Here is a 13,740-nt window from a genome sequence, read left to right as displayed (position 1 = left end):
TTTTTATTCTGACTAATTATAACAGTCTATTTGTAGTGACATCAAAGGGTTAGGTTTTTGTATCAGTTTGTAAATAGACGACCAATTTTCACTTAAGCTTGGGACATGGAAACCATTACCTTTTGTTACCTTAAATTTTATCTAAGAATTTTTTTAAATTAATGACTGAAAAAAGATTTAGAATTCAAACATTAGAAACTAAAAAACTAGCACGTAGGTTTTTTTTTTTTTCTGGTCTAGCCTCATTTACCGATACTATATCCGAAGAACTGTTTTCCACCCTTTTGGTCATAGTAAATAGCTGTGTCCTGAGAATATAAACATGAACCAATGACTTACGCCACTGAGGAGATAGGTGAGTAGGATGGAGGCATTAAGCATGTTATTTGGGCTGAGAAAACATTCCAGAAGTCTGAGGAAGTATGCATGCATTTGGCCATCCAAAACCTTATACAATTTCAGGCTCCCATATAACTATACCCTCTAATTTTACAATTTGGGGTTTCTAGCTTTCCTAACAATGTCTATCAAAACTTTTTACCATAATCCATGGTACAGAAAATTTAGGGCTGGGTACAGTGGCTCGCACCCGTAATCTCACACTTGGGGAGGCTCAGGCAGGTGGATCACTTGAGGTCAGGAGTTCGAGACCAGCCTGGCCAACATGGTGAAACCCTTTGTCTACTAAAAATACAAAAATTAGCCTGGTGTGGTGGTGCACACCTGTAATCCCAGTTACTTGGGAGGCTGAGGAAGGAGAATCGCTTGAACCCAGGAAGCAGAGGTTGCAGTAAGCCGAGACTGCATTGCTGCACTCCAGCCTGGCGAACGGAGCAAGACTCCATCTCAAAAACAAAAACAAAACAAAAAACCCCAGTATGACTCTTACCAAGTTAAAAATTTGTATGAAAACACTCTTAGTGCACCTTTACTATGTAGTATTCTGGTATTTTTGTTGTTGTTGTATTTCACTTTGAAAGAGCTGGTTTTGATCTACTGAATGGACTTTTATGATTCTCTAATGGGTTGCAATACACATTCTGAAGAAAGGCTACTCTGGCCTTTTGGGTAGACCAGAAGTAGCAACAACTTTTCTACAACTGTAAAATTTATATTCCCTCTACTTGTTTTTCTCTCATATTTGGATTATGATCTTTGCATTAAAAAAGAGGAAATGTGCTAATACACTTTTACACTAATGCACTAATCCAGTGAATCAGCAGCAATTCACTTTCAAACTGCCCAGATAACTGAAATTACCAGTCATCCACTAGATAGCTTGGACTCATTTCTTGACACTCTACATAATTACTTAGGAAACATTCTGCATAATTACTTGGGGAAGCATCTTTATTTGTTGTTGGTGTCATTTTATACAGAACTCTAGAACGCTGGGTCATATGGATTTAAAATGCATGACAAATGTTCTTTATATATTCCTGCCAACTTCCCCTTCCACTATCCTGAAGTTTGTCTACTCTTTTTCAATTCCAAAAATCCATTCTTGTCGATGGTTAATACACTATTCAGTTATATTTCAAAACCTGAGACCTACTTAACAATAGTTTCCCACTTATATAGGACCATTAATGGGCCATTTTCTGTTGTATGATAAATTCTAAAGTAAGTTTCTCATTAGAAATTTGAGCATTCATTAGGCCAATGGAAGTTATCTGATTCCCTTAACAAGTGGCAAACATTTTTAAAAGGTGTGAAGCCAAGGGTCTGTTTTTAGAAGAGCAGAAGCATTACCCAATCAAAACTATAAAAATACAAAATAGCATCAAACATTTTTCAAAATAATTTTTTTCTAAATTCCCGAGGTCACTTTATTTATAATCAAATCTTTACATTCTATCAGCAAAGGCTTTTAAATGTACTTGGCTAAAGAATCATTACAACTTAAGAATGAAGCTCTACATTGCAATGATGGAAGTATATTTTCCAAATACTAATAAACATTCTCTCCCTAAGAAATTTCAGTAGGAGCTACTGTTCCCTATCAGATTTATGAGCATGAAAATGCCTTAAGCTCTATGCCATATTTGGTAAAGTAAATATCCCCATCTTTAGTTTAACATTCTGGTTGCTGGGTCTTATTAAATGCCAGATGATACGGACTTTTTCCTGCATAAAATTATGAAGGTAATCACTAGAGAATGAGAAAACTATGAATAGGATTGTTCAAAATGAAGATGCAAAGTGAAGGTGGAGCTCTCAAGATATTTTCTTAGAGCTACCAAAATAATATTGCATATTTCCTTCCATTTTTAGCAGTAACTCAAAAATTAGCTTGAAATTTATTCCATTACAGGTAGTTTTTCATTAGAAAAAAACCATTGTATTAACTTCTGAAGTAATTAGTTAAATACTTGAAATTGTCACATAGAATACCTGCACTAGTAGATCCAATTCCTGTGGTCAGCACAGATCTTGGTGTAATCTTTGCTGCATATTTGAGGAATTGAGATTTTCCTGTGCCAGGATCCCCAACCAATAAAAGATGAGATTCACCTAGGAAAAAGCAAATATGTGAAGTTTTAGAGTTCCATAAATGGACCCATGAATAAGAATAATTAAAAAATGATCCATCTGGAAGGCCAACAAATTTCATATAGTGTTTTTACTTTGTACTTTTACATACGGTCGTTTGAGAAAGGATTTAACTAGAAAATCTTTAGAAAAGTTAGCTGTCATAAATATAACAGTCCCTAATTGATTACTAAATGTGACAGAACATCTAAATTCTATTAATAAATTATGTACCATTTCCAGGTGTTCAGCCCTATGTTTAACATTTTTAAAAATATCTGAGGCCAGGTGCAGTGACTCACACCTGTAATCCCAGCATTTGGGAGGCCAAGGCAAGAGGGTCACTTGAGCCCAGGAATGTGAGACTGGTAAGACTCTGTCTCTACAAAAACAAAAAATTTTTGGCTTATAAAGTTTCTGATTACTGTATTTTAAAACATCCAACTACTATGATTAAATGTTTGCATACAAGTCATAGAAGTATTTTATTCTATTTTTATTTCAGCATTTAGAAGTATTAGGAATTTTATAAGCAAATTACTTATAATTCCAACAGTTAAGTGAAGACCTTTTCATTTATGAAAATTTTAGTAACTTAGTGAAATACATATCTTAAAATAAGTACTCGTTTCACAAATGTAACATAAATAACATATGCATATCCTGTGGTTCATATGATTTCACTGACCAAACAAGTTTCTTCAGCAATACTCAGGTGTTTCCTAAATAAATTAATAGGAAACCCCTATTTAAGCTCAACATTTGGCAGAGTGCCTTTCAAAACAGGTGATCAAAACATGTAAGTATACCTTATACTTACTATGCTATATGGTTTTCTATATGGTTTTCAAGTCCCTACTAACAGCCTGATTTATAATAATGTCCTTCTAGTCTTTTGGTTTAATTTTTGGTTATTATGGCCCATATACGGGGCCATAATAACCCGTATGCCAGACTCTGGTTAAGTGTGTTAGCTGCAAAAGAGCTTTCTGCCATCTGGACATAATTATACACTTAAGAGTAATCTTTTCTTGAAGGTGTGACCTGCAGCAGCACCCCATGGCAGATGGCACATTTGCTATCTACCAGCAGAAGGGGAATCAGCAGGCAGATGACTGAGAGCAGCAGTCTAAGAGAAACACAGTGACAGCCACAGATGGAGAGACACTGACTGGAGACATTAAAATGCACTATTTCTAATCTTTTTCCTTTTGAAAGCAGACCGGAGATCCAACAAAATATACAGTAATAGAAACAAGGATTTTATTTTGTGGCATCCTTATAAGCTACAGCAAATGTGTATGCCATTGAAAAATCTAACTTGTTTCAGTCTTTGTAGAACTCTAGAAAGTAGCTTCTAATATATAGATGCTAGACTATGTAAGAGATATGCAGTTATCAGCTTTATAAGATTATAATGGGAAAATAAAGTCCAACAAGCAGTTTTTATTCAGCAAAGAAAAAGTTCTAGCTTCTCTCCTTGCATTATTACTTAGAATTTCTAAACAGGTACTAACCTCTGACCCGTGTTCCTGTAGCATCAGTCCTTTGAATCCCACCAGCCAACACCATGGCCACAGCAAGCTTTACTAGATACATTCCAAACACTTGAGGGCACAAGCTAGCCAATATTACATTCCTTCCTAGGAAAAAGGAAAAAGCAGAAAGATCACAAGTCAGCAATAATTCTCAAGAAACTCCAACTGAAATTTCCCTTCCTTTCCTATCTGACCATCCTCATTTAAATATACTCTTATGTGAAATGATCAAGAGGTCCAATTCCAAATGACTAACAGGATTAAGGGAGGAAATAACTTTGCTTTGATTCAAAAGGTCCTTTTTTTTGAGACAGTGTCTCAACTCAGTCACCTAGGCTGGAGTGCAGTGGCGTGATCATAGCTTATTGCAGCCTCAAACTCCTAGGCTCAAGCAATCCTCTTGCCTCAGCCTGCAGAGTAGCTGGGACTACAAGTGTGCAGCACCACGTCCAGCAAATTTTTTTTTTTTCTGGAGCAATGTGGGCTCACACTCCTGGGATCAAATGATCCTTTCGTATCGGCCTTCCAAAGTGCTGGGATTACCACCGAGCACTTACGAGTGGTATGAGCCACTGTATGTACTTTCTATGTGATAATTTCAGTAAAATTACTCCACTGCCTAAATAAAAGGTGTTAAACCTCAGAAATAATGAATCAGATCATACAAGTCAGTAATCTTTAAATATAGAGGTAGCTGGAGCTCATGAAGCTTCTCCAAAGATGTAAGAAGAAAAGTAAAAATCCAACCTTCAAGTCAACTCAGCATTTGCTCCGAGCAGTTTGGTAAATGGTGTTGCTTTGTTTTGTTTTGTTTTGTTTTGAGATGGAGTCTCACTCTGTTGCCCAGGCTGGAGTGCAGTGGTGCAATCTTGACTCACTGCAACCCCTGCCTCCTGGGTTGAAGCAATTCTCTTGCCTCAGCCTCCTGAGTAGCTGGGATTATAGGCATGTATCACTACCAGCTAATTTTTACATTTTTAGTAGAGATGGGGTTTCACGATATTGACTAGGCTGGTCTCAAACTCCTGACCTCAGGTGATTTGCCCACCTTGGCCTCCCGAAGTGCTGGAATTATAAAATCTAATTTTTATAGTACATTCTGTTTTATCTGGGACAAAGTAACAGGGCCATCAAGGCATTAAGAAAATCACTGCATATCACAACCCTAGCAGTATAAGCATGAGATCTTGAATTCTTCTGATCATGTGCTTTAAATAAAAGAATATCACTATTTGGGGTTCTGTTTTCAGAAATACCAATGCACCAAATCTGTGAATTTGCCTATCTCATCCACGAATAAAGCAGGTATTTCAATCAGTCATTGGCCTAATCAACCTACAGAATTCCAACAAGTCATTCCTGAGCCGTTTCACGACTTACAGCCCTATACACAAAGGCTACTTTTTTGTAATGAATCAAAACTGATTCAGCAGCAACTAATCTATGATGATGTAGCCTGGGATGGCAGAAATGGTGAAGTTAGAAAATCTTTTAGTAAAAAAGAAACCCAATTTAGTAAATTCAGGAAGTTCATTGCTTGCCAGAAGGAATTCTCCCGTGTTTGGAGGTAGAAAGCCTAGAGAAAAGGTCAGGAATCCAAGCAGATAAGAAGACTTGACAGCAGGTAAGTAAACTGACTGGAATCTAGTGATTACACATGGAAGGAAAAAGAAATAGCTCCAACAAACAGGTTCAAGAGTAGGCAAATTGATCTGAGAGTTACATAAGCCAAAACTTAGAGCCAGTTTTACTGAGTAACATGCTGATGGGAAGCATATCCCTATGGTAAGAGCACAAGTTCTGGTGTCATGTTTGGATTCAAATCCCAGAGCTATTAATTATCAGCTGTCTTGACCTTGGGCAAGTTTCTTAACCTTTGCCTCCATTTCTTATCTGTAAAATTGGGATTATAATGGTATCAACATAGCATTGTTGAGGATCAAGGGAGTGAATAAGTGTACAACACATAAATAACTGGCATAAAGTGGGAACTACTTAACTGTAACTGTTAACTTGTGTATCTTTCTGATCTCAAAATTTCCTCACACTGTAGTCAATACAAAAGACTATGAAGGTAGGACTGGGGTCCCAGAGAGAAGCAAAAAGGAAGGGCCATTGTCCTAAATTTGTTGTCTAAGTTGAAAAGCTTGATTCCATGGATCATGGCAGAAGATGCTCGCATGGCTGTATCATGGAAGAAAATGCATTAGCACAATACTACCCCCATCTTCACCTCCCTCCCAAATTTCTAGTTCTAGACCATGTCAACAGTGTGGCAAAGGCCTAGTCATCTACTCCTGTGTGGCTCTCAGTTATCTCAATGAAGAGAACTTAGTAGGCCCTCAAGTAATCTCAGACTTAAGTCAGTCACCCACAAAGTAGGCTCAGATGGCCCAAAACACTCCAACCCCTACATCTGGGTTTCTAACATCTAAACACCAGAGTCAGGGAATCCCTCAGGTTACTGCAGATCAGAATAAGGCCCCTAGGTTCATCCTCTCTAGTATCCACAGGGTCAGGTCTTAAGCAAGTCAACCTCCAATTACTGAGCATTGAAGCATTCTCCAACTTTACACTAGCAAAATAAAGACATCCTACTGGATACAGCTTCCCAGCTTCACCTCTCCTCCCTCCAACACACTCGTGAACACTCCAAAATGGAGGAATACAGTGCACTGGTGCTGGTCTATAGGAAACTAAGAGAATCCATTCATACTAACAAAAGAAATATTGCCTCATTTTCTTGCTATCTTCCTACTTATATTTCTCACAAGACTATTATATTTACTTCTGCCTTTTATCCAATAAATGGCTCATGCAACAGTAGCCTAATTAAAACAAGACAGATTCTTTAATTGCCAGCACAAAGTACATCTGAAGATCTAGTTAGAGTACCATATGATGGCCTTCCCTTCATTAAGAGGTAGAACTAAGCTGTGACATTGTAATAAATAAATAACAGTGGTCCAAGGAAGAGTTACAAATGTTTAAAAGGATCAAATCCTAAGAAATGATTTTCAGGCTGTTGAGGCTGGGCATAGTGTAATCCCAGCACTTTGGGAGGCGGAGGTGTGAGGATCACTTGAGCCTAGGAGTAACATAGTAAGACCCTGTTTACTTAAAAAAAAAAAAAAAAGCCATTTTATTTAAAAAAAAAAAAAAAAATCGGCCGGGCGCAGTGGTTCATGCTTGTAATCCCAGCACTTTGGGAGGCCGAGGCGGACAGATCACGAGGTCAAGAGATCGAGACCATCCTGGCCATGGTGAAACCCCGTCTCTACTAAAAATACAAAAATTAGCTGGGTGTGGTGGCACACGCCTGTGGGCCCAGCTACTTGGGAGGCTGAGGCAGAAGAATCACTTGAACCCAGGAGGTGGAGGTTGCAGTGAGCCGAAATTGCGCCACTGCACTCCAGTCTAGCAACAGAGCAAGACTCTGTCTCAAAAAAAAAAAAAAATCACTTAAAAATGTATGATTCTTAAAGTGCTTGCTTAATAAATCTATAATGTAGAGAACTTTTGCTTCTTTCTATACAGATGAGATAAAAGAAAGATCAGGAACTACTAATGTGCTATACTCTTACACATACACACACACAAAAATCCCATAAAATAAAAGCAAACCATCCCTATTTAGGCAAATGAAAGGCTTATTATTGTTTTTTTGTTTTTGTTTTTTTTTGAGACAGAGTCTGGCTCTGTCACCCAGGCTGGAATGCAGTAGCACAATCTCAGCTCATTACAACCTCTGCTTCCTGGGCTCAAGAGATTCTTCTGTCTCAGCCTCACAAGTAGCTGGGCCTACAGGCACACACCATCACACCCGGCTAATTTTTGTATTTTTGGGAGAGGCTGGGTTTTACCATGTTGGCCAGGCTGGTCTCAAACTCCTGACCTCAAGTGACCCAACCATCTTGGCCTCCCCAAGTGCTGGGATTACAGGCATGAGCCACCACGCCCAGCCAGAAGCCTTATTTATTTATTTATTTTATTATTATTTTTTTTGAGACGGAGTTTCGCTCTTGTTACCCAGGCTGGAGTGCAATGGCGCGATCTCGGCTCACCGCAACCTCCGCCTCCTGGGTTTAGGCAATTCTCCTGCCTCAGCCTCCTGAGCAGCTCGGATTATAGGCATGTGCCACCATGCCCAGCTACTTTTTTGTATTTTTAGTAGAGATGGGGTTTCACCATATTGACCAGGATGGTCTCGATCTCTTGACCTCGTGATCCACCCGCCTCGGCCTCCCAAAGTGCTGGGATTACAGGCTTGAGCCACCGTACCCAGCCAGGAAGCCTTATTTTTAAAAATAATTATCTATCTCATTCAGCAGGTGATTTAAGAATAAAGTAATCAATATCTCTTAGATTTGAGGGCAGTGTTATTAGAAATGTCTACTACTGGCTTCAGTTTATTTTTCTCAGAAGATGTCACCATGGAGAAATGAAAACAGGCACTTGAAGATTTAATTGGCGCTTTATACACTTGGGATTTTTCAGTAAAATACACTACAAACCCAGTGGCTGTGATGTTTTAGTCTATGTAATTACACATGAATGTCACAGTAAAAATTTTTGTTTGTGATGACAAAGCTTATTGTGTGCATCTTCTATCTCTCATAGTTATTCCCTATTTTAAAATCTTCAGCCAGAATAGTGTAAAGTTACCTTTACTACTGAAAATACATCAAAGAGAAACAACAACTTTAATGGGATGAGGTTTCATAATAGGATGAGTTTTGCCTTTTTAAAGAACTATATTTTTAATGGATATGATAGGAAACTCTGAAATTGTCTAGGCAGTGTATGTGGTATTTAAAATAATAGTTTGAAATGGAATATCTCCAGACAGATTGCTAAATAGAAGAGTATGACAGAAAAGGGATTCAAAGGGAGACTATGGCTAGAGGTATGACTAATGCTACCCTTTAAACTCAGCCACTGAGTTATACAGCATATAAGGCTGTCAAATCACAGACATCATATTTAACCACTGAATGTAATACCATTAGTAATAATCAGTTGTATACCCTTAAACACAAACCTGAAAAGGGATCGGTCTTATAGTAGTCCCAAAAACCTTCAAATTCCTTTCGGACCTCCTCATCCATGATGACCCCTGAGGACTGCTCATTATTTACTTGGATATAATTTGCTTTCAGGACTATCTCCACTTCACAGCGCACATCTTGCTGAAAGGGCTTCCACCGTTGCATTACAACCCCATAAATAGTAAGGTCATCACCTAGGAAAAAGCACCAAGTGAGTCTAGGAGTAGCATCCTGCATGCTGAACACAGACTCAACATAACAAAGGACCAGAAATTAGAAAGAAACCACTACCTAACTAGGGTTTACAGTATGTACACTCATCCAGAAAACAATTTAGCGGCAGAATAACACCCCAGATTCTTGATTCCCCAACAGTCATTTGTATCTGCACAGTGGAAAGCTGAAGTCAGTATTTCCTATTTTTAATAACCTGCTACATGATAATCATACCAAATTATTACCCTTCACTGGGAAAATAGTTTACTGGATGATTCATTCATCAGTTATATTGGGTGAAATGTTCATCCACACAAGTCTCTAACCATTTAGCTCTCATTTACAGAAGAGATGTGGGAATTGCAGCCAGAAAGTTAAACTGTAATTTGGAGTCAGGAAAAGAGACAACCTTGTGATTACTGGCAGGTAGTTTGAGTTTCTTACATGTTCATTTTTACCTAACTCATTTGTTAATATTTTACTCAATGCCCTCCATCTTTTTTATTGAACCAAAGAAACAACAAACTAAGAAATGAATAAATAACTGCTCTACTTCAAAGTTCCTTCCCACAAAATATAAAAGCGCAAGATACAATCCTGCTTGATACTTGATGGTTCTCTTCCACCTGAGGAAACCCTCCCACCATTCCTGGTAGGCAGAGGCAACTTTCATAGATTTTCCTAAGAGGCCCTGGGTAGTTTATAGGCACACTTGCCAAACATTGCCATCTGTGCTTATTATGATATACAATGCAATGCATCAGTTATATACAAATGTTTGCCATTCGATATTTTGGTACTGGAGAAAGGGGGTTAAAAACAAAGATGAAAAAAATCATAATCCTGGTCCTCCCAAATTTTAATGTTGCTGAATGTAGGGTGTTGGACGTGCCCGAACCTCAGTCTTGGTATTTATATTGTGCATAATAAACACTGTCTCGGAACTAACAGGCAATTCTTCATTTGCAAGCCTTTGTGCCAATTATATGGTATGTGCTGACGAAAAATGCCTTTCACTCTCTAAATTTCAATGTGTAATCTGCAGAGCTTTTGATTTCCTAAAGGAAAATGCTAAATGCATGGAACTGGTGGTGCCAATTCACAGAATAGAAGGCACATTTCTAGCTAAAGGCAACTTCATACTAAATGGTTACAAACACATTAAGTAAGTGCTTTACAGTTTCCAAGATCTTTCCTAAGCCACTACTTAATCATTTTTAAACCCAAACAGGAATGATAATCATTTACTATATTGTCTGACCCCAAATTTCCAGATAAAAATAATTGGGGACAACTTTACATGAGCACATGGAACAATTCTCTATTATGGTCATTTTAATGGATTATGTTTAGGTTGTTTCTAAACTAGTAAAATGAAGAACTTAACTTTTAGATATATGACCCATAAGTAATAATCTAATGTTGATAAGCGGTGATTATGTGGAACATAGAGAGCACTGAAGCATGGCCAAGAGTACTGACCTCATCAGATTTGGATTTAAATCCCAGCTCCACTGCTCACAGGACTATGTGACCTTGGGCAAATTACCTACCTTTCCTAAGCCTGTTTCATCACCTACAAAATGTGAATGACTGTATTTACATCATAGTACTACAGTGAGAATCAGATCAGATAATCTATATAAATTACTTTATGCAATACCTAGAACACAGTAAGTACTCAATAAATATTAGCTATTTTTATACTAAACCTACTTTACATTTGTAAGGTAATTAATACATTTAAAAGCCCTTCAATATATACATGTTTTCATTTACTCAAATATTTACTGAATGGCAGATTCATATAAACACCAGAACAATTGTGAGATACACATGATAGTCCAAGGCAACACATATTCATCGTAAACTTCTGTATCTTTCAAAAGTAATGTTATAAGCAATGTCATTTTCAGGAAGCTGAAATTCTTACTTTTCTACAATCCAGTCTCTTTGTGTCTCTACATCATCTGCAGCATCTTTATACTGTAGCCATTCTCAGTCAGACCCATCTCTCGGATCTCCTGTGGCAGTGACATTTACCAGCACACAACCTCCAACTTCATTACTTTGCACATGCCGAAGTGGGGTTCCTAACTAGATCGTAAATTCCTGAATGGCAAGGATTACATACTATTTATGTCTTTTGATTCCCACAGAGGTTTATAGCCATGGATACGTGAAAAAAATAGCTATTGGTAGATTGCCTCTATCCATCCTTCATTATTGATGACATTTGAAAGAAAAACAAATTAAGACTTGTTTCCAGAACAGAAAGCATTCAGTTTAGATGAACTACATGAAAAGATCTTATTCTCGTTTGAAGGATATTTACATGTTCAGGTTGAGCTTATATAAGAGCTGCTTTGCTGAGATAGATACTACATATTTAGGTTAATATCTAGTCCTATATGGGCAAGGTATTTTGACATATTTTGGGGTTGCCTAGCAGGCAATCCATAATCAAAGCTGTTATCTCATTAGTGTACTATGTAGACAACTATACGTTAAGTCAGTTATCTGCAACCTAGAAGAGGTCCCTCACCAGAATCCAAACACACTGGCACCCTGATCTCCAACTTCCAGCCTCCAAAACTGTTGAGAAATAAATGTTTGTTGCTAAAGCCACCCAGTCTAAGGTAATTTGTTATAGCAGCCTGATACAGTTTGGATATTTGTCACCACTCAAATCTCATGTTGAGATATAATCCCTAGTATTGGAGGTGAGGCCTGGTAGGAGGTGTTTGGATCATGCAGGTAGATCCCTCATGAATGGCTTGGGCCATCCTTTTGGTGATAAAGGAGCTCTCTGAGTTCACATGAGCTCCATTCATTTAAATGTGTGTGGCACCTCCTCCCTCCCCACCCTTGCTCCCTGCTTTCATCGTGTGATGTGACTGCTCCCCATCTCCCTTCTGCCTTGATTGTAAACTTCATCAGGCCTCAAAAAGAAGCTGAGCCTATGTCTGCACCATTCCTATACAGCCTGTGGAACTGTGAGCCAATTAAACTTCTTTTCTTTATAAATCAACCAGTTTCAGGTATTTCTTTATAACAACACATGAATGGACTAACATACAGCCCAAAATGACTAAAGCCTCACCCTTCTGGAAATACTTTTGAGTTCTTCTTAGTCTCCCCAGTGAGGAGAGGGAACATGATGAGTTGAGAGTGACAAAGGAGACCTTAGGACTAGACTGGTTGGCCTAAAGAGTAAAGCATAAACTCAGAATGACACTGGAACAATCAGGCTTTTGGAGCTCTCAGATTTCCAGAACAGTTCTGAAGCTCAGAACGTCTTTAAATTGCTTGGAACATTACAGATTACTGAGATCAACTGCCACTGTTAGGCCTAAATCCCTACCAATGTACTGTATATGCTGTGCTAGGCTGTCTATGAGAAAAAGAACTCATCACCATCCAAGGCCCATGTTAGACACCTCTAAATATTAGGAATTAAGTCAAAATCTACCTCCTTGTGGCCTATCCCACTGAAACCCAATAGTATCTTCTGTAATTACAATTCTATTTCTATGTGACAGTCTTCTAACTATTGAAAGTTGGCTGTCATGTCCTTCCTCAGGCTTCTCCATGCTAAACATGTGTAGTTCTTCACTAAGTATGGGTTTCAGGTTCCCTCCCAAGTCAGGTGATCAGCCAGTGAAAACATTGAGGACCTTCAGGAGACAGCAAACCAAAATCAGTGACTCCTATCATGGTGACACCAGTGCAGAGCAGAGAAGAATGATCTCCTTTCATCTGGACACCAATAAGACATGCAGCAACATTTACAGAGTGGCCTTCTCTAATTCATTTTATAAAATTGCCCACTAAATCACTATATTTTTTTTAAAGTTCCTGCTGTGAAGCTATAGTGCACTGAAAAGAGCCTTAAATTAGACATCAGTGGTTCTGGATTCATGTCCCAATTATGCCACTTAATTCTCTACAACCTTAGGCAAGCCAGGTTCTTCATCCATAAAACAAGCACCTGGACGAGGTGCTGTTGTAAAAGTCTAGCCCAGCTTTCTTCCTGCTATCACTTCCCACCTGCATGCCAGTTTCTATTCTCAAGGTGAGCAATTAAAGCCTCTACATTCCCTTGCCAGTGATCTTGGGAAAATAAAAAGTGACTTTTCCTAATCAATACTTTAGGACCTCCTACACAAGCTAAAAAAAATAATTCTTACCAGATTTGCAACTATCCACTAAATCATCTTCCAGAATAACCTTCATAGATCGTGGAATACTTCCAACAGATAGCCTTTGAACCTGGCAAAGAAAACAGATTCTGAGTATGCTAAAATACATGTTAAGTATCCAGAAGTCTAGCAGTACTTGTAATTACTACTTCCATTTTTCTGGTATTATCATACAATTTAATTATAATGGGGCTTTAAGTAATT

At 38.2% G+C, this 13,740-nt stretch overlaps 1 protein-coding gene across 3 annotated transcripts in view; it reads right to left on the bottom strand.

Annotated features, from left to right (window-relative positions):
• MCM9 (minichromosome maintenance 9 homologous recombination repair factor) overlaps positions 1 to 13,740 on the bottom strand; it is a 118,510-nt gene that overhangs the window by 87,513 nt on the left and 17,257 nt on the right. For all 3 annotated transcript variants that reach the window (XM_039467525.2, XM_003938617.3, XM_074397565.1), the window contains exons 4-7: positions 13,525 to 13,606; positions 9,112 to 9,312; positions 4,050 to 4,175; positions 2,395 to 2,514 (exon numbers count right to left, since the gene is read on the bottom strand). In XM_039467525.2, coding sequence (XP_039323459.1) covers positions 2,395 to 2,514; positions 4,050 to 4,175; positions 9,112 to 9,312; positions 13,525 to 13,606 — 529 coding nt within the window. The remainder of the gene's footprint in view (positions 1 to 2,394; positions 2,515 to 4,049; positions 4,176 to 9,111; positions 9,313 to 13,524; positions 13,607 to 13,740) is intronic.

The sequence above is a fragment of the Saimiri boliviensis genome, chromosome 4, assembly GCF_048565385.1.
Source record: "Saimiri boliviensis isolate mSaiBol1 chromosome 4, mSaiBol1.pri, whole genome shotgun sequence".
Classification (NCBI taxonomy): domain Eukaryota; kingdom Metazoa; phylum Chordata; class Mammalia; order Primates; family Cebidae; genus Saimiri; species Saimiri boliviensis.
Note: the sequence above shows the minus strand (reverse complement) of the source record. Positions and strands in the feature narration are given on the sequence as shown.